This window comes from Muscardinus avellanarius (genome assembly GCF_963383645.1).
Source record: "Muscardinus avellanarius genome assembly, chromosome: 3".
NCBI lineage: Eukaryota > Metazoa > Chordata > Mammalia > Rodentia > Gliridae > Muscardinus > Muscardinus avellanarius.
In genome coordinates, this window is record NC_137788.1 from 10201610 (window position 1) to 10225865 (window position 24256).

General features: G+C 52.6%; 1 protein-coding gene across 1 annotated transcript in view; it reads right to left on the bottom strand.

The window, feature by feature from the left end:
* The window catches only part of LRRC38 (leucine rich repeat containing 38), a gene marked incomplete at both ends in the record, with an annotated part of 43598 nt that extends 19542 nt beyond the window's left edge, over positions 1-24056 (bottom strand). The window contains 8 exons of the mRNA XM_080691307.1: positions 4437-5238; positions 7235-7276; positions 14294-14377; positions 14818-14905; positions 17751-17862; positions 18033-18124; positions 23699-23781; positions 23898-24056. Of these exons, the coding sequence (XP_080547433.1) occupies positions 4437-5238; positions 7235-7276; positions 14294-14377; positions 14818-14905; positions 17751-17862; positions 18033-18124; positions 23699-23781; positions 23898-24056 (1462 nt within the window). The remainder of the gene's footprint in view (positions 1-4436; positions 5239-7234; positions 7277-14293; positions 14378-14817; positions 14906-17750; positions 17863-18032; positions 18125-23698; positions 23782-23897) is intronic.
* Between the last annotated feature and the right edge of the window lie 200 nt (positions 24057-24256).

A 24256-nucleotide genomic window follows, 5' to 3' on the forward strand; every position in this document is an offset into this window, starting at 1 on the left:
GGAGGCGGAGACAGGAGGATGGCGCAGGTTCGAAGCCAGCCTCGCTGGCTTAAGAGACCCCATTTCCAAATAAAAATATAAAAAATAGGTCTGGGAGTGTAGCCTGGAGGTAGAAGGGCTTCCAGGAACCCCAGTACCACCAAAAAAAATTTTTTTGTTATTGTAGCAAGGCATGGTGGTGCACACCTGTGATCCCAGTACCTGGGAGGCTGAGACAAGAGGATCGCAGGTTCAAGACCAACCACAGCAACTTAGAATTGCAGTAACCTAGTTAGGCTCTGTTTCATAATAAAGAATTCAAAAAAGGTGGCTGGAGTTGGAGGTGTAACTTGGAGGTAGAATACTCCTAAATTCAATCCCTAGTACAAAAAAAAAAAAAAAATGTCTGAAATGTATCTGAAATTCAACATGCATTGGGCATCCTGGGTTGTTTGTTTCTTTACTTGTGGTTTTGGTCTTTGCTCCCTGGCAGTTGGGCATCCTGGCACCCTCCCCCTCCAGCAGGGCAGCTCCCTCCTCAGGCCTCAGACGCTTGGCCCCTGGAGGAGCCTGGGCAGGAGGGGACCACCTGGCCTCCCTGCCCCCTCCTCGGCTTGCTCTGTGGCCTGTGGCTCCCATCAGTGCTGTGGCCGCAGGGGATGGGGAGGCTCACCTGGCACAGGAACGCATTTTTGCCACTGTCAGAGCTGGTCAAGGTCACAGGGAGAAAGCTGGGATCCCTCCGGCTTCTCCAGGGGAGGAACGGAACGGGGTGGGGGGAGGGGGGAGAGGCCAACCGGGAGCTTGGGCTCTCTTTGGTCCTTTCAATCCCCTCCCCTGAAAGACGCAGAGCACCTGCCTAGGAAGCTTGCGCCCAGATGGAGCCTGGTTTTCTTTGACGGAAAGTGAGTGGTTAGCGTGGCGGGGTAAGCAGGAGGTTGCCCTGCATCCCCATCTTTTTTTCTTCTTTCTCTCTCTCCTCTCTCCTCTCTCCCCTCTCCCCTCTCCCCTCTCCCCTCTCCCCTCTCCCCTCTCCCCTCTCCCCTCTCCCCTCTCCCCTCTCCCCTCTCCCCTCTCCTCTCCTCTCCTCTCCTCTCCTCTCCTCTCCTCTCCTCCCTCTCTCTCTCTCTCTCTCTCTCTCTCTCTCTCTCTCTCTCTCTCGTACTGGGGATTGAGCCCAGGGGCCTTCTATCTCTGAGCAACACCCCCAGCCCTATTTTATTTTTTATTTTGAAGCAGGGTCTCACTAGGTTGATAAGAATCTCATTTCTTGCTGAGGCTGCCCTCGGACCTGTGACTCTCCGGTCTCAGCCTCCCAAGTACTAAAATTACCACCACGCCCGGCTCCCAGTTCTGTTTTTATTCTGCATGTTCGTGGATCTGCGAGCCATCAAGTGGCTTCTCCGGGCTTTCTGGCTACAACAGGACAGTAAGGGCCCCCACTAACCCAGGCGCAGTCCGAGCAGCTACTGTGAGAAGATCCCTATACGTAACACCCTTCCCATCCACCCCCCAGTGACTTCCAGAAGTGGGTCCCTATTTTATAGATGAGAAGACTGGGGTTTAAAAGAGCCGCACAATCAGTAAGAGGGTCTGAAGCCACACAGCTCAGTGCCTGCTGGAGGCTGGGCTCTCACACACTTGACCTTGAACTCTGTGAAGGGCACAGGCTGGGAGAAGCTGTGGGAATAGAAGGAGACTTGGCTAACAGGTACCAAAACACAGTCGGATGGAAGGAATGAGTCCTAGCACTCAAGAGCACAGTGGGGTGGCCGTCGTTTGTAACAACCTTATATATGTTATAAAGAACTACAAGAAGCCAGGCCTGGTAGCATGCACGCCCATCCTCCTAGTACTTAGGAGGCCGAAACAGGAGGATCTCAGGTTCGAGGCCAGCCTTAGCAATTTAATGAGGTCCTCAGTAACTTAGTAAGGTCTTGTTTCAAAACTATAAAATAAAATAGGGCTGGGGTTGTAGCTCAGAAGTAGAAAGTCCCTGTGTTCAATCCCCAGCACTACAAAAATAGAAAAAAGAAAGGGAAAGAAAAAGAAAGAAAAAAGTAGAATAAGATTAGAAATTAGTAAGAATAATAACTAAATAAGGGGAAAGAAACAAAAGAATAAAGAAATGAAGAAGAGGAAGAAGAGAAAAAGGAAGAGGAAGAAGAGGAAGAGGAAGTAGAAGAAGAAATAGAAATAAAGGACAGAAGAACTCAAAGGTCTCCAGAACAAAGAAACAATAAATGTTAAAGATAATGGAAATGCTAATTACCCTGATTTGATCACTACACTTTGTTTGAATGATCACATTGGAACTCACAAATATGCATAATTATTATGTGTTAGTTAAAACTTTTAAAAAAAAAGTTTAAGCTCGGTACAGTGATACATGCCTGTAAATCCGGGTACTCAGGAGGCTGAGCCCGGAGGATAGAGGCTGCAAGCCAGCAGCCTCAGCAACTCAGCGAGACCCTATTTTAATAGAAAAAGTAAAAAATAAAAAGAGCTGGGGATATAGGCCAGAGATGAGAAAGCCTCTGGGTTCAATCCCCAGTACCCTCAAAAATTAAACAATTTACGTATAAGAAGAAACCCGTGGGGGAGAGGGATGGGTGCTGAGCACGTACCGAGCGCCTACTCTGCGCTCCGCACCACAGCGTGACCTCTGCCGTGGAACCGCACGGCAGGAGGGTGGAGGGTCCTGTCACTACGCTCTGAATTCAGAGGCAGGGAAACCGAGGCTCGGGGAGGCCAGGGGCTCACCCAGGATCATCGGCCTGAGCCCGGGTCCCTCACCCCAAGGCCTGTGGGGTTCCCCACGCACCCACCCTGCCTCTGGTTCCAGTGTGGGACAGGAGCAGTGCGGGACCAGGGCTGCCCTCGCCCACCTCCTCCTCTGCCCTGAGTGAGCCAGCCCCCCCCCACGCCCCCAGTCTGCCCAGTACACAGGGCCCTGGACACTTTGGCGGCTCTGAGCCTCTCGCCCCCCCACCCCCGGCCTCCTGTGCCCCGGGGATCTGTTCTCTCCTCAACCAGACAGACAGCGGGGAGCTGCCATTCTGATGGTTCTGTGTGTCCTCACCCACGTCACCGCGTTCTCAGCCCAGCAGCACCAGATCGGATGGATTACACGGCAGTGTCCACCTCCAACTTTACCTCGAACAAGGCGGGGCTCAAAAGTTAAGCCCCCTGCCCCGGTGTAGTGGCGCAAGCTTTTAATCCTAGCATTTGAGAGGCTGAGACAGGAGGATCAGGGTTCATCGACAGCCTCAGCTACTCCTTAGTGAGGCCCTCTGCGACTCAGTGAGGCCCTATTTCAAAAATAAAGAATAAAAAATAGGGCCGAGGGGTGTAGCTCTGAGGTAGAATGCCCCTGGGTTCAATCCCCAGTAACACACACACACACACACACACACACACACACACACACACACTAATAGTAAAAAGACAAAGTAGCAAAAAATAACAAGCTAAATCTGCTTCTGTCCTTAGCCTTTGCTGAAGTACCTGGAAGATTGGCTCTAACTCCTCCAGAAGCTCGGGGGAGAGGGTGGAGTTGGGGTCTGACTCTGAGAGCTCACTGTGGGTGTGATGCCCTGGCCTGTCCTCTGGGCTGCCAAGTTGCAGGTAAGTCCATGCTGGCCCTGGAGGGGCTACCAGGGGAACAGGAAGCCACCAGCCTGCTGTGGAGTTATTTTCACATCTAGGCTTGAAAAGCCACAGAACTATACATCATTACGCATGGCTGCCTCCAGCAGCCTGCCTTTATCCCGGGCTGGCCGGCTGGTGGGAGTATTCTGCAGCCGTCTTTATGCAGGGGAGGCTGAGATCAAGGCCGCTGTTTCCTTCCTCCTAAGAGGGACCCATCAGTAACCGACACCTGCTTGTCCTAGGACCCCCAAAGCCCTGTGGAATGATCTGGACCAGGGTGCCAGAGAAGTTGGTGATCCCTGGCTTGAGAAAGTGAATTGATAAATACGGGAAGAGCCAGGCGTGGTGGTGCACACTTGTAATCAGTTACAAGTAGCAGTTGGGAGGCTGGGACAGGAGGGTCGTGGTTTGAGGACAGCCTCAGCCACTACTTAGTGAGTTTCTTTGCAACTCAGTGAGACCCTGTTTCAAAATAAAGAATAAAAAATAGGGCTGAGGGTAGAGCTCGGAGATAGAATGCCCCTGGGTTCCATTTCTAGTATGGAAGAAAGAGAGAGAGAGAGAGAGAGAGAGAGAGAGAGAGAGAGAGAGAGAGAGAATTTCTGGAAGAAAAAATGGCCTCGGGGCCAAGAAGCTCCGGAGACCTCCCACCTGTCCCTCCCCGCCCTTTCCTGGTACAGATCCTGGGCAAGTTCCAGCGGGGAGCCTTCCAAAGCTACACCCCGAGTGAGCCCCCGCCCCCTCTCCCAGGCTCACCCAGGGGCCGGTCTGGGCCGCCGGCCCCGCGGGGCAGCCCACCCGCTCACCTTTGGGCAGCTTGGACGCGTTCTCCTGGATCCAGGAGAAGAGGTGGGCGAAGTCGCAGTCGCAGAGCCAGGGGTTCCCGTCCAGGCGCACGGTGCGCAGCGCGGGCAGCGCGTCCAGGGCGGCCACGTCGAGGCGGCGCAGGTCGTTGTGGTTGAGCTCCAGCACCTGCAGCGACTCCAGGGTCTCGAAGGCCGCCTCGTGCACGCCGGCCAGGCGGTTGTTGGCCAGGCTCAGCTTGACCAGCCGGCCGGCCGAGCGGAAGGCGCCGGCGCCCAGCTGGGTCAGGTGGTTGTAGCTGAGGTCCAGGAAGGCCAGCTTGGCCGAGCCGCTGAACGTGCCCTCCTCCAGCGAGCGCAGCGAGTTGTTCCTCAGATCCAGGTAGACCAGGTCGCCGTAGAAGATGAAGAAGTCCTCGGGGATCTGCTGGATGCGGTTGCCGGCCGCCAGCAGCTTGCGCACGTCCAGCGGGAAGGGGTCGGGCACGCTGGGCAGCCCGCGGTCGCGGCAGTCCACGGTGTGCGGGTCGGTGCAGGCGCAGCCCGCGGGGCACGCGCGCCCGGGGGGGGCCAGCAGCGGCGGCAGCAGCAGCAGGAGGCTGCGGAGCCCGGCGGGGCGCATGGCGGGGGGCCCCGCGGGACGGGGGTGTCCCGGCGGCGGGACGGAGGGGGCAGCCGCGGGCAGGGGCGGAGAGGCAAGGGTTTGCCCGCACGGGAAATTAACCCGCTGGGAGGTCCCGGGGCGAGCTCCGAGGGTGCCCCGGCGGCTGCCCCCCAGGGCCGGGCTGGGGCGGCCAGGGCAGCCCTGCGGCGCGCAGACGTGGCCAGCGGCACTCCCAGGCTGAGTTGGGTCGCCGAGCCCCGAGCGGTGCTCAGCGGGCGTGTTTGGGGCATGCGCCCCGCATCCCGGGAGCGGCGGGACCTGGGTCACTCCCGCTCCGCGCCCCGCGGGCTATGGGGCCTCCAGAGGCTGCGGGTCTGGCCTTCCCTCCTCCCGCCTCCCGCCTTCCCCCTCCCTCCTGCCTTGACCCAGCTCAGCGCGGGGAGAACTCCAGGGGGGTGGCTGCCAGATCTCCTCGGGGTGGCCCGAAGGAAGGCCAGGGCCCGTCAGCACTTTCCATCCTGAGCCCCATAGAACTGGCCCCACCTGGCAGGGATCTGCCAGCTTCTAACAGAAGCCCAAGCGAGAGCTGCTGTGGTCCAGGGCCCAAGCTGCCTGGCCTGGGACCAGGGCCTCCCTGGCATCTCTGAGCCAGGTCACCCCAGCTGCCTCTCTCCAGCTGTGTGTGGGGATCCCAGCTTTGTTTGTTTGTTTGTTTGTCTGTTTGTTTTTTACTGGAGAGTGAACCCAGGGATATTCTACCCATGAGCTACAAGCCAGCCCCCTTTTTATTTTATTTAATTAATTAATTACTTGTTTGTTTGTTTATTTATTTTGCGGTACTAGGGATGGAACCCAGGGGCATTCTACCTCTGAGCTGCACTCCCATTTTTATTCCTTTTTTTTTTTTTTTTTTTTTGGTGGTGGTGCTGGGGATAGAACCCAGGGGCCTTCGACCTCTGGGCTACACTCCCTGACCTATTTTATATATTTTTAAAATTTGGAAACAGGGTCTCTTAAGCCAGCAGAGGCTGGCTTCGAACCTGCGCGATCCTCCTGTCTCTGCCTCCCAAGAGCAGGGATTACAAGTGTGCGCCACCGTGCCCGGGCTTTTATTCCTTATTTTGAAACAGGGTATTACTGAGTTGCAAAGGGCCCCACTAAGTAGCTGAGGCTGTCTGAGAACGGTGATCCTCCTGTCTAAGCCTCCTGAACGCTGGGATTACAAGCCTGCGCCAGCTCGCCCAGCTTGCTTATTTATTTATGTGTGGCTCTGGGAATTTAACTCAAGGGCATTCTTCCTTTGAGCTACACCCTCTGCCCTATTTTACTTTTATTTTGAAACAGGGTCTCACTGGGTTGCTAAGAGCCTCATTAAATTGCTGAGACTGTCCTTGAACCTGAAGATCCTCCTCTCTCAGCCTCCCAGGTACTGGAATTATAAGCATGTGCCACCACACCCGGCTCCAAACCCTTTTTAAATTTTTATTTGGAAACAGAGACTTGCCAAGTTGCTAAGCCCAGCCTCCAACCTGTGATCCTCCCGTCTCAAACTCCCAAGTACTGGGATTACAGGATGCGACACTGGCCAACCCCAGCTTAGACGGCCCAGGTGCTGAGGGAGGTGCCCGGGCTGACAAGCCGGCCGGGAGCTGGTGCTGGGGTGCTTTGGCCTCAGAGGCAGCTAAGACAATTCCCTCCTGTCCCCACGCCATGCCAAGCCCCTTTCTACCCACCCACTCCATGGGGAGGTCCCCACAGAACCACTGCTGGCTATTTTGGTTCAAATACCCCAGAATGGAAAATCTCCCCCCGGACTAAAATAACCCAGGGAACAGGTGTGGGGGCAGCAGGCTCCCAGAGACCCTGCCCTGGCCCCCGGCCCAGCTGGGGATTGGCGGAGCCTGAGATTCCGAAGCCGTAGAGCTAAGCTCCCAGCTTTTTTCGAAAAGTACAAGCAGTTGATGTCCCTGAGCCCTGGGATCAACAACTGAGCCTCTGGGCCGCAGCCAAGGGCTCTTAGAGGAGAGCGTGCCGAGCTGGGGGCGGGGGTCTGACAGGCTCCGAGTCCAGCCACTCTTCCCCTGCGTACACCTCGGCCAGCAAGCCAGACCGCCAGGTGCCTGTGTTCCTAGGGTACCCTGCCCAGTCGGCTTTGATCCTCCCCAGCTTTGGGGGCTCAGCCCCCCATTCTGGTTACCCTCTTGAAGAGGCAGTGTGGGAGGGACTTGTCTAAACCCTCCTGAGGGGGCAAAATGGCCTTAGTCTGAATCAAGGATGTGTTTTTCTTCCTTCCTTCCTTCCTTCCTTCCTTCTTTCTTTCTCTCTCTCTCTCTCCCTTTTATTTCTTTTCTTTTCTTTTTGCAGTACCAGGGATGGAAACCAGGAACATTCTACTCCAGGCTATAGCCCCAGCCATTTTTTTTTTCTGTACTTGGGTTGGAACCCAGGGGCATTCTACTTCCAAGCTACACCCCCAGTCCTATTTTTTATTCTTTATTTTGAAACAGCATCTCACTGAGTTGCAAAGGACCTCACTAAGCAGCTGAGACTGGCCGCAAACCACCACCCTCCTGTCTCAGCCTCCCAAATACTGGGATTACAAGCGTGTGCCGCCATGCTCGGCTCCCCTATTTTTTAATTTGTTTTTGAAACGGGGTCTCACCAAGTTGTGGAGGGCCTCACTAAGTAGCTGAGGCTGATCTCAAACCTGTGAGCCTCCTGTCTCAGCCTCCCAAGTACAGGGATTAAAAGCATGTGACCACCAGGACTGGCCAAGGATGCATTTTGCAAGAGTAACACACCCAAAGTGCAAACAGATGGCCAGAGAAGCCCTGCCCCTCCTCACCACACAACCCCCCCTGCATAACTCTACAGATGCCCCACCATGCAGGCTTGGTGCTCACTGCCCAGTCCAAACCCAAGGGGCCCCCATTCCCATTCCAAGCCCCGAGCATCACTGCTTCACGACACCTTCTTATGGTGGAGCTACTGGACAGATTGCACACATGTGCCCAAGAGCCTGTGTGTGGGTGTGTGCGCAAGGCCTCCCTGCCGAGGGGTCTGATTGGCTGGAGTCAGGACCCTGGGTCTTCCTGGCCTCAGTACTGGCCACAGCACCTTTCACAGGCCACTTAATCTTTCTGGGGACTTGCTGGTTTTGTTCTCTAGAAGGTAAATTCTTTCCTAAATCCAAGAAGTCTGGTGAGAATTGCGTCTTTATCAGCCGGAGTCAGTGCTTGCCAGTGGATTCTGTGGTAGCGCTGATGCTTTGGGGCAGACACTTAAACTAGCACTCGTTGGTGAGTTCGCTTCATAAAAACGGTGTGAGTCCGGCATGGCGGAGCACAGCTGTCATCCCGGTGCTTGGGAGGCTGAGACAGAAGGATCACAAGTTCTTGGCCAGACTCTGCAACTTAGGCCCTGCGCAGTTTAGTGAGACCTTGTTTCAAAATAAAGAATAAAATAGGCCTGGGGGGTGTAGCTCAGAGGTAGGATACCCCTGGGTTCAATTCCCAGCAGCCCCCCACCCACAAATTAAAACCGTGAATTTCTACCCAATCAATGCAGCGTACTTAGCCAATGAGGACCTGCAGAAGAGGAGGGCTCCCAGTAGCAAACTATTAAAGGGCTCTTGGTAATGAAACTGCTGAGAAATACCACTCTTAGCCCTGGTCCTCTCCTTTTGCAGTAAGAGAGAAACTGCCTCCCCTTCTCCTTGCAATGGGAGGGCCCTGTGGGGAATTATCTATACAGGATCGGGATTTGAAAAAATGTTAGAGAAACACTGCAAATGTTAGAGAAACGCTGCCTAGAAAAGTGGCCGTAAGCTTTGCCGTGGCAGCAACTACTTGCTTCTTGTGTGCATGGAGCGTCTCCCCAAATCCCCCGGCTCCCACTTTAACCTCTTTTTCTCATTAATTCCAGTAGGACCAGATGCCGCTCCGGGGGGGGGGGGGCGGGTGTCCAGGGACAGCAGGAGGTCCCCTTTATTCCAGGACTCCCGTCCCCTGGGAAAGGCAAGCTTTGCCACTTCTGATTACCCCCACACACACACAGAAACAGAGCCGTGACCTTAGCAAGGTCACACGGTGAGTCAGGAAGGAGCTGGAAATAGAAGGCGGGCATGGAGCCCCCACCTGCACCGTTCCTCCACCCTCCCCCTGGGTGCCTCCCAGGACTGGAGGACAAACACTACCCTCTGCCCGCAGACTCCGGAGAGACGCTCAGAGATTCCCCTCTGATAGCTGTTTATTCTCAGAGGCTACACACTTTGGGATTCCTGGTGGAGGCCCGGAACAGGGGTGAGGCAGAGGTCCAAGGTACCTTAATGACTCCCCCATCCCAGAACCCCATCCCCACTCTGTGCCCCAGAACTGCAGCCCACTTTCTGTCTTGCCCTAACTCCCCGCCTTTCTCCATCCTCATGGGTTGTGGCTTGGGGGACCCATGTGCATGGAGCTCCCCGGGAAACCCCTCATGCGGGGGTCTGGACCCCTGAAGCAAAAACAGCGAGGCCTCCCCTAGGCTGACACCTCAGTTAGCCAACGTCCATCCGAGGCTCTGAAATGTAATCAAGATGTTCCAGACCCAAAATGCAGGCGTGAGAATTTCGGGGCGAAGGCTGGGTTTGAATAAGAATGTGCCCGTGATGTCATTTGGGTACTGGTGTGACTCACTTCTGGTGGGTGCCTGGCTGCCTGGGCAGGAGGCGCCAGGACCTCCCCTGGGCCCCAGGAAAGGAGACTCTCTCCAGCCCTCTGCCTGAGCCAGTCTGACTCCTTGGACGCCCCTCAGCCCCAGGACATCCTCTGCCTTCCACTAAAGGGCCAAACCCAGGTTCCTACCCCGCTGCCCTCCCTTGACACCGCCACCAGGGGGCACCACCTGCTCCCTGCACCTGCCAAAGCTGAACAGACTGGACCTTGGCTGGCGGGCACCCACCTCCTTCTCCTCTGGAAACAGGACACGAATCTCCCCCCAGACTTAGAGGCAGTGGCTGTTGGGAACCTGGGTTTGGAGTCAGACAGGAGGGTCACCTTGAGCTCAGTTTTTCTATCGGTGACATGGGATCATTTTGAGTGTGTACATCACTGAGATTAAATAAGGTATCTAAACAGGCACAGTGGCGCATCCTTGTGATCCCAGTACTCGGGAGGCTGAGGTAGGAGGACCATAGGTTCAAAGCCTAGCCTCAGCAATTAGTGAGGCCCTCAGTAAGTTAGCAAGATTTTGTTAAAACAAAAACAACAAAAACAAACAAACAAACAAGCTGGGCATAGTGGTGCACACTTGTAATCCCAGTACTTGGGAGGCTAAGAAAGGAGGATTGTTCAAAGCCAGCCTCAGTAACTTAGTGAGACTCTTAGCAACCCAGCAAGGCTTTCAGCAACCTAATGAGATCCTGTTTTCAAATAAGATATAAAATCAGGCTGGGGGTATAATTTGAAGGTAGAATGCCTTTGGGTTCAATCCCCAGTACCAGAATCAAACAAAAAATGAAATAAACCATGCATGGTGGCACAGGCCTGTAATCCCAGTACTTGGGAGGCTGAGGCAGGAGGATCTCCGATTCGAAGCCAGCCTCTGCATCTTGGTGATGCCCTCTGCAACTTAGTGAGACCCTGTTTCAAAATAAAAAATAAGAGGCTGAGACAGGAGGATCGCAGTTCATGGACAGCCTCAGCTACTTAGTGAGGCCCTTTGCAACTCAGTGAGGCCCTGTTTTAAAATACAGAATAAAAAATAGGGCTGGAAGTGCAGCTCAGAGGTAGAATGCCCCTGGGTTCCATCCCCAGTACTGCAATAAATAAATAAATAAATAAATAAATATAGGGCTTGGAGTATAGCTCAGAGATAAAATACCCCTGGGTTCCATTACAGATACCAAAAAAAAAAAAATGTAATAGAAACCTAACATAGTGGCACATACCTATAATTTCAGTAATTGAGAGGCTGAGTCAGGAGGATCGCAGGCTCAAAGCCAGCCTCAGCAATTCAGCTGGACCCTGTTTCAAAATAAATAAAAAGAGTATAGTGCAGGAATAGAATGCTCCTGAGTTCAATTCCCGGTGCCAAAAACAAAATAAAATAAGAAAGCTGAGCATATAGCTCAGAGGCAGAATGCCCATGAGTTCACAACACCACAGAAAAGCAATCTCTATCGAGTGCTTAGCAATGACACTGCTATTACACAGTCATGTAACAAATGGAACCAAGTGATGCTTTCTTTATGTTAGATACCTAGCCAATAAAGACTGCACGCAAATCCTTCCCCGAAAACTCTCATCTCTGGAATGTCCTCTTTGGTGAGGCCATAACATTCTAGGGTCACTTTTTTTTTTTTTTTTGTGGTCCTGGGGGTGGAACCCAGAGGCTTTCTACCTCCGGGCTATACTCCTAGACCCTTTTTTATATTTTATTTGAAAACAGGATCTCACTAAATTGCTGAGAGCCTCACTAAGTAGGCGAGGCTGGCTTCGAACCTGTGCGATCCTCCTGCCTCAGCCTCCCAAGCGCGGGGATTACAAGCGTGCGCCACCACGCCTGGCATTAGGGTCACTTTTAAGAACTCCCTGCCCTGACCCATGCCCCTCTCCAGCTCTAGGCCGCGGAGACAGACAGACACATTTGTACATACACACGCACAGCCCTCGGCCCTGGGCTCCTGGCCGGCTTTGAGCACGGGTGCAGGTGCGTGGCCTCCCGCCCGGCTCGCTTGGCCTGAGCCCAGCAGCCCAATGACAAGAAGGACACGGCCCATGGCTCGTCCCGGCACGGGAGACGTCTGTGCTCCCGCTCCCCGCCGGTCCTCCCAGTGCTGGCCAGCTGCCCAGCAAGCGTGTGGCCTGGGGCAGGGCTGGAGGAGAGTGGGACAGTGCTGTCTGTCTGTCGCAGGAGGAAAACCAGGAGTCCAAGCTGGCTGGTGCCATCCGACTCCTCTTCACTCCCCCTCCCCGCCCTACTTCCTCACCTCCTTGGTGAAGACTAGCGTCTCTCATGGTACCCCCTAACTGGCTTTCGCTCGGTCCCCAATACTCAAGGAAGCCAAGGGGGCCCGTTGAAGTTACAGGCCAGATCCTGTCACCTCGGGGCTGACACCTTGAGTGGCTTCCTGTGTGTGGCAGTGGCCACACCTCCAGGTGTCCCTTGGGTTGGTGGGTGGGACCTGTCGACTTCTAATCAGCAGATGGTAGTGGATGTCATTTCTGCGATCACTTTATGAAAGATGGTGATGTGTTTTTTTGGGGTTTTTTTTGTTTTTTTTTGCCAGCAGACTCTGCCACCCTCTGGGCTTGCGCAGTTTAATGAAGCAAGCTCTGTGTTGGCATGGCCAGGAACCGAGGGCGGCCCCAGGTCAGGAGCCCACCAGGAACTGAATCTTGCCAACACCCGCAGGAGCTTGAAGTGGCGCCTTCTCAAGTAGAACCCGGAGACGCTTGCAGGCCCACCAATACCGTGGCTGTGCCCTCTGAGACACTAAGGTAGAGGACCCAGAAGTTTTCATTAATGTGTTTGTTTTAAACTGTTAAAGTGGGGACATTTGTTACACGGTGATAGCTAACTAATACGCTAGAGTACTTGGAATGAATCCCACCATATCCTGCACTGTCTGGCCTGCCATGCCTTTCTCACCCCAATTTGAACCCTTTTCTCTGTGGTTCACCACCCTCCTGCCACTTTGTATTTCTGTAATCACATTTGGAGTTTCTTAGCTACTCCAACTGGCCTTTGCTGATTCCAGCCACCCTCTGCGTCCTTTCTTCCTTTTCTTTCTTTCTTTCTTTCTTTCTCTTATTTCTTTCCTTTTTTTTTTTTTTTTTTTTTTTTACAGTACTGGGGATAGAACCCAGGGGCATTCTACCTTTGACTACACCCCCAGCCTTATAGAGTTGCAGAGGGCCTAAGTAGCTGAGGCTGGCCACGAACCGCGATCCTCCTGTCTCAGCCTCCCAAATGCTGGGATTACAAGCGTGCGCCACCACACCCGGCTCCTTGTTTTCTTTTTCTCAAAACACTTCTGCATCAGTACCCGACACAACCCAGCTTGCCCGTTTCCTTGCTCATTCACTCTACCTACCCCCAGTATAACGGAACCTCTACCAGGGCCAATAGCTCATCCTAGTTCCTTGAGTCGGCTCCGGAACATAACAGGCGTTCAAGAAATGTTTAATGTGTCAACTAATTGCCACCTGCAAAGGAGGTTTCTCCACTCAGCTCCCAGCGTGCCAGCTTCTGGTGTCATCTCACCTGGAGATGTTCATTTACCTCTTCTGGGGAAACCAGGGCCTTTGTTCTAAAGATGGCCTCGGCTGTGGTCCCAGAGCAATCCAGTTACATACTACAGCAGCCAGGAATTCTTCTGTTGTGGTGGTGTTGGTGGTGCTGGAGATTGAACCCAGGAGCCTTCTACCTCCAAGCTACATCTAGCTCTCTTTTATTAATTAATTATTAATTAACTTACTTATTTTGGTGGTACTGGGGGTAGAACCCAGGGGTGTTCTACCTCCGAGCTATACCCCCAGCCCTCTTTTTTTTAATTCTTTAGTTTGAATCAGGGTCTCACTGAGTTGCAAAGGGCCTCACTATATAGCTGAGGCTGTCTGCGAGCCGTGATCCTCCTGTCTCAGCCTCCCAAATGGGATTAAAAGTGTGTGCCACCACGCCTAGCTTTTATTTATTATTTTGAACAGGGTCTCACTAAGTTGCTGAGGCTGGCTTTGAACCTGTGATCCTCCTGTCTCAGCTTCCCAAGTACTGGGATTACAGGTATGCACCACCATAACCTGAGTTATTTTTAAGATGGTATCAGGGTCTCACTAAGTTACCGAGGGCCTCGCTAAGTTACTGAGGCTGGCTGCAAACCCGTGCTCCTCCTGTCTCAGTCTCCCAAGTACAGATGTGTACCACCGCAACTTTCTCCCTCTCTCTCTCTGGTGGTGGTACGAACCCAGGGCCTCGCACATGCTGGACAAGCACTCTGCCACCAAGCCACACCCCCAGCCCCAGGCTGGAGCTTAGAGAGCCTCCAAACACATTTCTGAGTCCTTTGCACGTCATCAAAGCATGCAGCACCCCACACATGACCATCCTGTCTCCCTTTGCGTTTCATCAGACCCCTCTTCCTGGCTCCCCTCTTAACTTGACTTAAGGAGGAACTTGGATTCCCCCAGGGAGTCCTTTCCAAATTCCCCTAAACGATCCCCTGGTGGCTTGATTCTTCATTCTGGGCAAATAAGCCCTATGCTGGGTCCGGTACCAAGATGGAGCCACACACCCAAGGCCCAGCAAGCCCACGGCTGCAGCAGGAGCAGAAGAAGAAGTCGCCAAAGTTGGCGTAGAGCTAAGGAGGTATGCGTCGGCTCGCCAAACTTCTATGCATCCCATTTCACCAAGTGGACCACGGTAGGAGCAGTCCCTGAGGAAGGAGGCAGAGCCCCAAGCACTGGCCCTCAGTCCCGGAGCTTCTAGGCTGTTCCTTCTTCTGCAAGTGGGACCTTCTCTCTGGGCCTCCGCTGCCTCTGTAAAATAAGGACTCATCACATGTACTTTGTAGGAGACCATGGGGCTTAAATGAGATAATACTATACACATTCACACGTGGCAGGTCACCAGAGCGGGCGCTCAGTACACGGGAGCACCCCGAAGGTGGAGACATTTTCACCCCTTTGGCTGCCTCCGGCAAACAACGTCTCTTGCCTGTTTAATATTCCAGAGGAAGGCACGGAGCTGCATCCCTAGGGAGAAGAATGCAGAGGCGGCCTAGGTTCTCAGGTGACTCACGATCTCCTTGAAGTAGCGCCGGGCAAACGCAGCGGCAGAGAACAAACGGTTCAAGGACTTGCTGTATATGATAACTGCCCCCAGGCTTCTTTGGGTTCAGGGGTGCCTGCATGGGGTGACCCGGACAAGGTACATTTTAATTTAAAAAATTACTGTTTTTTGACTGGCAGTTGAATCCAAGGGCATTCTACCTCCAAGCTACACCCTCGGCCCTTTTTATTCTTTTATTTGAAACAGGGTCTCGCTAAGTTACTAAGGGCCTCACTAAGTTGCCAAGGCTGGCCCCAAATTTGTGATCCTCCTGTCTCAGCCTCTCAACTACTGGAATTATAGGTATGCGCCACCACACCTGGCGGAAAGGTACATCTTGACACCGTTGACTATATTTGTCAAGACACACCTTGCAGCTTGTGGCCGTGTGGCTTCAAGCTACTGGACCCTGGCACGCGGTGCCCCTTCTGCTTGTCCACCTGGCGGCTATCTGCCCATCCTTGGAGACACCGGGCACCCTGCCCTGTGGCCTTGGCCTTTCCAGGTACAGCCAACCCTTCCTCCTTTGTGACTCCCTGCCTAGCCTTCTCTGACTGCCCCTGGTCTGTGCTTTGAGGCTGACTGATCACACCTTTGTCTCCACTGCCGGACTATTACTGAGCTCTGAGGAGAGACGCGAGAAAAGCTAGAGGGCCTCCTGTGAACGAGGACAGCAAGAAGAGGTCCTGTGAGCAAAGATTGTGTCTTCTCCATCTTTGCATCCCAAAACCCTGCAGAGGGCTTCCCGGACCTTTAGCGAATCAATGAAGGATGAACTAATGATTCTAATCACTGAACAAAGTACTTGAAGACGGGCTCATTTGGAAAGCTCATAGGGTTCTGGAATGATGCTGGTAAACCACCCGATAGCCCCCAGCACTACAGAGCCCCTGCTGGCCTCACTCACAGCCCGCCCTCGTCTCTGATTTCTCTCCTTAACTTTACAAAGCCCCAGAGCCACGGCCAGGCAGGAGGCCACACGTCACTGTGCCCGTTTTATTGAAGCTGAGTCCCAGCCTTGCCCAGCTGATGAGCCCCAAGCATGTGTGACATTTCCAACTCAGGAACAAGTTTCCAGAGCTCCCTCTGCAGCCCCCATGGGCTCACCTGCAGGGTTATGGGGCAGAGCAGGTAATCAGGTGCCTAGGGATTAGACAAAGGGCTGACCACAGGTAAGGTGTGGAGCTTGGAGTATAGAATTTTATTTTGAACTAGGCATGGTAGCACAAGCCGGTAACCCCAGTACTTGGGATTACGGGTTCACAGCCAGTCTCAGCAACTTAGCAAGATCCTTGGCAACTTAGAAAAGACTCAATTTCAAAAGAAAAATTAAAAAGGGCCAGAGGTAGCTGGGCGTGGTGGCGCATGCTTGTAATCCCGGCGTTAGGGAGGGCTGGAACCGGAGGAGGAGGAGGATTACAGTCCGAGGTCAGCCTCAGCTACTTAATGGGCCCTTTGTAACTCAGTGAGACCCTGTTTCAAAATAAAGAATAAAAAGCAGGGCTGGGTTGTAGCTCGGAGGTAGAACGCCTCTGGGTTCCATCTCCAGTACCGCGCACACACACACACGCGCGCGTGCACACACACACGCGCATACATGCACACACCCGCGCGTGCACACATATGCGCGCGCGCACACACACACACACACACACACACACACACACACACGGCTAGAGGTGTTGCGCAGAGATATGATCCCTCTGGGTCCAAGCCTCAGGTTTTTTTCCAATTATTTTGGATCAGTCATCCCTATCTGATGGCTGAGCAATATTTATGGGTCCCCCTTGGTCTCCTCCGCCCACCACACCCCATTCACAGATGGGCACACACCCACCTGCTCACCTCTCCCTCGCCAGGTGTGTCCTTCCCAGAGAGCAACTTGAAAACCCCACAGAAGCGGAGGCGCAGAAGAGCATAAAGCACCAGAATTCTTTCTAGTAAATGCGGAGGCACATCGGAGGCTATTTTTATGCGAATTTGTGCTCAATTTGCATAAATTTGCATGCATTTCCCAAAGCCATCACACTGGGTTCGCGAAGCGCAGGGTTCCCGGGTGAATCCACTTCATCCTCTGTTTACCAGTGGCATCCAGAACCTTGACCGGAATTGCTTCCAATTGAATTAGAAATCATTCCAGTATGACCCAAGACCCCAGAAGCTACAGAAAACATGACTTTCAGGCAATAATAATAAAGAAAATAATAATGGTGTCTAAGACTTACAGGCCATTTACCATGGGTCAGGCGCTGCTCTACGAGCTTCTAGTGCCTTCATCTCTGCAGTCCAAGAGGTAGGTCTAATTGCTCTTGCCATTTTACGGGTGAGAAGACAGGTCCACAGGGTTAAGGCGATACAAATACAGGTGTTCCGGCTTCGTCCATTTGCACAGTAAGTGTTAGTTTGAGCACCTGCTATGGGCACAGAGCAGTGAATTAAAAAGACAAAGTTCTAACTCTCATAAAGCCCTCCTGGATGTTAGTTAGGGTAAGGTTGAGCTGCTATAACAAAGAGACCCCCCCCAAAATTTTTTGGTGCTGAGGATTGAACTCAGGGGTGCTCTACCTCTGAGATATGCCCCCAGCCCTATTTTTTTCTTTTAATTTTGAAACAGATTCTCCACTAAGTTGCTGAGGCTGGACTTAAACCTGCGATCTTCCCAAGTACTAGGTGTGTGCCAGAATACCTGGTGAGACCTCGAAATTTGTTAAAGGACATAGAAGCACATTTCTCTTGAGAGGAAACTGAAGGTGTGTGTCCCAAGCTTGGGCCGCCCAGCTCCCTCCACACAGTCACAGAGAGAACCCAGGTTCCTGCCACCTCATTGCTCTGCGCAGCACCCGGGACACTCTTCACCTGCCTTGGCAGGAAGGCATGAGGGAGGCTGGAGGAACCACACCAACCTGCTAGAGCCAGGGCATAGAGGGGCAGCTGCCAGCTCTGCTTCCTCCTGTGCCTGCCCATGGCGGCTGGCAGCCATGTCTAACTTCCAGGGGGAACCAGGCAGGCCAAGGGCTGCAGAAGACCGGAGGGTGGATTTGGGTGCCAGCCAGCGGCTTTCGCCACAGAATGACATGCACCAGGCAAGTGAGTACTGTTTATTGGATGATGTCAGAGAGAGTGAGAAGTTCGTAGAAGAGGCAGGAGCAGCAGAAGGGCTGCGGAGTGGCGGCCGCCTCCCTCACCAGGTCCCTGCTCCTGGTCATCGTCCTGAGCCGACCCCGTCACACCGATGTGCAGCGACCACGCCAAAGGCCCGGGGGAGCCTCGAGCGCTTCTTGAACCAAACAAGGCCACTCACGTCCAGCTGAGCGGCCAGGTTTTCGGGACAGGCCAGCCTCTGCTCACCTTGACCTTCACGGAGCCTCTCTGGCCTTTGATGGGGGTGTTTTAATTTACTAGGCATTTTATTCTCGTTTTTTAAAAAAGTCCTTTAAAGTAGCCAGAACAGGCATTCGACCTTGGAGCCACACCCTCTACCCTATTTTTTATTCTTTATTTTGAAACCGGGTCTCACTGAGTTGCAGAGGGCCTCACTAAGTAGCTGAGGCTGTCTTCGAACCACGATCCTCTGGTTTCAGCCTCCCGAATGCTGGGATTACAAGCGTGCACCACCACACCCGGCTCTCTCTCTTTTATGGTTCTGGGGATTGAACCCAGGGGCATTTTACCCTTGAGCTACACCCCTAGCCCTATTTCTATTTATTATTATTTTGAAACAGGGCCTAAGTTTCTGAACCTGGCCACGTACCTGCAATACTCCTGTCTCAGCTTCTCAAGTACTGGGATTACAGGTGTGCACCATCTATAATCCCAGTAAATATAATTATAATTATATAATTTATAATGTAAATAAAATGTAAAAAATATAATGTAAATATATTTATAATGTAAAAATAGGTGCTAAATTATATTTCAATTATTTTGTTATAGAGTAAAGATGGGTCTTGAGCAATGTTCTTGGCCCTGTAAGGACTGGAAACTTCCCAGGGGGCAGATCCGAGGAGGGGACAGAGTCCAGGCCCTCCTGGCTTGCCTCCTGCACCCCGGAACACCTGCAGCCCCTGCCCTATGTACTCACACTCACAACTTGGAGCCCTGGGCAGAGGGCGGGAGTAGCACCTGGTGAGGTTGAAGTTCAGAGGACAACCAGGGAGGTCACAGGGCACCGGGGTCGGAGAGAGGTGGGTCTGCATCCTGATCCTGTTTCCTAGCGTATGATTTGTTGCTTCTGAGCCTCGGTCTCATCTCCAAATGGGATCAACTCCTGCCTTTATGCAACAGCTGTGCAAAACCCATCAGCAGCGCGGCACGGGGGCAGCCTCAGGATGTGTCCATTTTTACTTTCTATTTCCTGCTGCGGATGTTTGGATGCAGTTTGGTCCCAGAGTTCACTAGCTGGAGGTGTGGTGTCCTTTTGGGGGGGGGGGGGGTATGGAGCCTTGAAGAGGTGGGGCCTGGTGGAAAGGGAACTAGACCTGGGGAGACGCGGCCTCCGGAAGGGATCACAAGAGCTAGTTGTTAGGAAATAAAAATCTTTCTGAGCCGGGCATGGTGGCGCACGCTTGTGATCCCCGCACTTGGGCGGCTGAGACAGGAGGATCGCGCGGGTTCGAAGCCAGCCTCAGCTACTTAGTGAGGCTCTCAGCAACTTAGTGAGACCCTGTTTCCAAATAAAATAGAAAAAAGGTCTGGGAGCATAGTCTGGAGGTAGAAAGCCTCTGGGTTCCACCCCCAGTACCACCAAAAAAAAAAAAAAAAAAAAAATCTTTCTGGAGACACCAATAAACTATCTCCTCAGCACCAGTACCCGCACCTACACCCTCTAAAATAGACCTCTTTTGTGTTCAGGGTGGGGCAGTTCATGGAATTTATGGCTTACCGCCAGGCAGAAGGCAAGAATCACGTTTAAAAGGGCAAATTTAGCTGGACACAGTGGCATACATCTGCAACCCCAGGACTTGGGACAGAAGGATTGCAGGCTTGAGGCCAGCCGTGGCAATGTGTCAAGATTTTCAGCAGCTTACGGGACCCTGTTTCAAAATTCAAAACTAAAGCCGGGCGTGGTGGCGCACGCTTGTAATCCCCACGCTTGGGAGGATCGCGCAGGTTGGATGCCAGCCTCAGCTACTTAGTGAGGCTCTCAGCAACTTAGTGAGACCCTGTTTCCAAATAAAATATAAAATAGGGCTGGGAGTATAGCGCGGAGGTAGAAAGCGCCTGGGTTCTACCCTCAGTACCACCAAAAAAAGAAAAAGAAAAATACATAAATAAAAGGATTATTGGTATAGCTCAGAAGTGGAATGCCCCTAGATTCCATCCCCAGAACCAATAAAATAAAATAGCTAGTTTATTTAAAGAAACAACTGTGTACATATAGGGATTAGGCAAACGTTGACAGTGGTGAAAGGACTGTGTGAGGGTTGGGGTGTCACCCTTGTGGCGCAGTGGGAGGGAATTATGGTGGAAGATGAAGAAGACAGAGGCCAGGATTTGGGGCCGGATGCTTCCGGTGCCCCTCAGGGTCAAGGCATTTAGTATACGCTTCGCTTCTCCTGTACTTGAGCTGACCCTGCCCCAGCAGGAGGATACAGAGGTGTAGGAGGATGCGAATGCCTTGGCTAGACTCGGTTTTCAAAGGCTGTTGTCTGAGGGCCTTTTCTCTCCGCAGCATCTCACCCATGCCGTCACAGTGGGAGGCACAGCCCTGGCCAGCTGGGCGCCACCTGCCCGCCACTGGGTCCCGGGCTCTCCAGTCCAAGGTGCAGAGCTGGCAGGCAGCCAGGCTGGTGCAAGTCACAGTCCCCTGCCATCAGCCCCCCTTCTAGACAGGGTCCCTTATTAGTCCCTGTGGCCACTCAATCATTGGCCAAGCTTTTACCTAACACCTGCTATGCAGAATGTCCTGCCCAGCTGGGCGTGGTGGTGCATACGCTTGTAATTTCAGCATTTGGGAGGCTGAGACAGGAGGATCAGGTTTGTGGACAGCCTCAGCTACTTAGTTTGCAACTCAGTGAGACTCTGTTTCAAAACAAAGAATATAAAATAGGGCTGGGGAGCCCGGCTGGGGATTATGCATGTAATCCCTGCGCTTGGGAGGCGGAGACTGGAGGATCGCGCAGGTTCGAAGCCAGCCGAGTGCGCTGGCTTAGGAGACCCTGTTTCCACATAAAAATGTAAAAATAGGTCAGGGAGTGTAGCCCAGAGGTAGAAGGGCTTCCAGGAACCCCAGTACCACCAAAAAAAAAAAAAAAAATAGGGCTGGGGATGTAGCTTGGAGGTAGAATGCCCCTGGGTTCCATCCCTAGTACCGCAAAAATACATACATAAATAAATAAATAAATAAATACATTTTTAAAAAAATAAAAAAGAAAAGAAAAAGAATATGCTGCCCAGCTCATCAGCAAGCCCGGACCACAAACAGGGATCCTGCAAGGCGGTTCGGGGACACCTGGAATTCGTGTTCCATTTGGGGGGTAAGGTGGCTATAAACTTGCTCTTCCCTGGGCTGACCCCAGTGTCCAGGACCTCAGCCGTGGACCTATGGTCCCACCTGGTGTCACAGGGACCGGAGCGAGCGCTGAGCTGAGCATCACACCTGACCCCAGCGCGCCAAGTCCAGCTTCGACAACCACTTTACGATCTTGCCACAAGCTGTTTAAGTGTCCTGCGCCCCGTCTAAAAGATGGAAATGAAAGGACCCAGATTTCAGATGGGAATTACCCCTTTTCTAAAAGATGGAATTCTGCCAGGCGTGGTGGCGCACGCCTGTAATCCCCACGCTTGGGAGGCTGAGACAGGAGGACCGCGCAGGTTCGAAGCCAGCCTCAGCTACTTAGTGAGGCTCTCAGCAACTTAGTGAGACCCTGTTTCCAAATAAAATATAAAATAAGTCTGGGAGTATAGCCCGGAGGTAAAAAGCCCCTGGGTTCCATCCCCAGTAACACACACACACACACACACACACACACACACACACACACACTGCCCTGTGTTCATCCCCAGGACGAGGAGGAGGAGCGGTACAAGCTTAGAACTGTGCTTTATCAACTGAATACAACTAATGTTGCGTGTGACCATCTTCGCCATTATTGTTATGACCACCCTGGATGTGGCCGCTCCTCCCTCATCCTTCTAATTTGTATTTTTCTTGTGACTGCGTCCTCTTTCTCAGCTGACTACAGTCATAGTCTGGGACAGTTGCCTCTTAATTACTGGTGGCTGCCAAACATTTCTTCTCACTGGGTTCTGGTGCCCAGTTTCTGCCACAACCTAAACACCGTTCTCTTTTTCTTTCTTTCTTTCTTTCTTTCTTTCTTTCTTCCTTCCTTCCTTCCTTCCTTCCTTCCTTCCTTTCTTTCTTTCTTTCTTTCTTTCTTTCTTTCTTTCTTTCTTTCTTTCTTTCTGTGGGTCTGGAGATGGAACTCAGGGGTATTCGACCTCCAAGCGGCTCTTGGAAATCTTATATCAAAAGACTTTCATGTGACATGAAGAATCGTGTGATTACATAAAAAGAAGCTGTTTATAAAAATCTTAGACGTAGCATAGTCCCAACTTTTTATTTATATGTTTGTTTGTTTATTTATTTATTTTGTGGGGGGGGGTCTGGGGATGGAACCCAGGGGCTCTCTACCTCCGAGCTACACCCCCTGCCCCATTTTTTATTCTTTATTTTGAAACAGGATCTCTCTAAGTTACAGAGGGCCTCACTGAATAGCTGAGGCTGGCCATGAACTGTGATCCTCTGGTCTCGGCCTCCCAAATGCTGGGATTACAAGCATGCGCCATCATGCCTGGCATTTATTTATTTATTTATTTATTTATTTATTTATTTATTTATTTGAAACAAGGTCGCTCTAGGTTGATGAGAGTCTCACTATTTGCTGAAGCTGCCCTCGAACCTGCGATCCTCCTGTCTCAGCCTCCCAACTACTGGCATTACAGGTGTGCACCGCTGTGCCCAGGCCCAATTTTGTTTTACAGACACACATACATTAAAAAAAAATAATAAAAGAAAAGAAGAAATGCTAACAGAGTTTATCCAAGATTTGGAATTCCCAAATTCTAAATTATGGAATTTGATAGTAATCCAGGGGAAAAAAAAAAGATATTGAAATCAAAGCAAAACCCTCCAGTGACTCATCTTTGCCATCCGGGTAAGTCTGAGCAGGGGCCACAGCTGTCAGGGTCCAGATGTGACTCTCCTCCTTCCCCAGCCAACCTCTCTCTGGGGCTCCTCAAAATGTAGCTCCTGAGCCCCTCTGCCTTCGCCCTGCAGGGGTTTCCAGACGGGATGCTCTTCCCTGCTCTGTCTCACCCCTCCCAGGACACCTGCCCCATGGACTCCTGGGATCCTGCTCCCAGGATGCATCATTTCCTCTCCGTGTACCCAGGGGTCTGGGCCTCACCTCCAGCACATCCCTAGGCTTGCTGGGCTACACGTGTGCTCTTGGGTTCATCTCCAACACAAAACCACAGCCCTGTGGGGAGAGAAGCAGACCCTCTGCATCTGCCCCTGGCAAGCTCCAGAACGTCCCAGGTACACAGGGAAGTTTGGGTGTCTTAGTATCATGGGGACCCTGATTACAACCCTGGGATACAGGCAGAGTCTCCGCGGTGTCCAGTTCAATGAAATGCCATCTTGTAATCTCAGGCCCCTAAAAAATAATTCCATCTCTGCTGTCACTTCTCAACAGTAAAGAGAATCCGAGCCATGAGCCACAGAAGCTCTGTACATCCATCTCCCGCGCCTTGTTTTTCTCTTGTCTTTTCCAGGCCCTTCAATCTCAGAACCGCTGTTTGGGAATCCAAATCCCTCCTCTCGATGCTCCCAAAGCCGCCGGCCACTCACCTTCTGTCGTCCTTCCCTGTCTTGTGTCCTGTTATTCTTGGCTCATTGTTCCAATTTGGTATCTCAGACGCCCGGAATCCAGGCTAGAAAAGACAGCGCCGTCTGTCCCGCGAAGGTGAGGAGGCGGTGGCGCTGGGCCGGGGACCACACGGCCCTCTCCGCCCCGGAGGCGGAGGGGCATGGGTTCCCTCTCCTCCACCCGTTCTGCGAGGTGCTCCTTAGAGCAGGACTCCAACAGCAGCCAGGCCAGGGTGGCGGGCACGGAGCTGATTCTCTGCCAGTGCTGATGCTTCCGCCCCTCGGAGGGGCGCCTGGCCTTTTCACCAGCCCCTCCAGGGGAGATGCCGAGCCTGCCCATCGCTGTCGCTGGGGGCCGGGCAGCTCTGCTGAGGAGCGGGGAGGCCCGCGCTGGCCCCGCTCTGCCCAGGCACCTGGGCAGGTACCGCTTCCCTTTGTGCTTACAGCTTTTAAAATTATTTATTTATTTATTTATTTGTACTGGGGCTTGACCCCAGGGACATTGTACCTCCCCTAGGAGGTACACACCCAGCCTGTCTT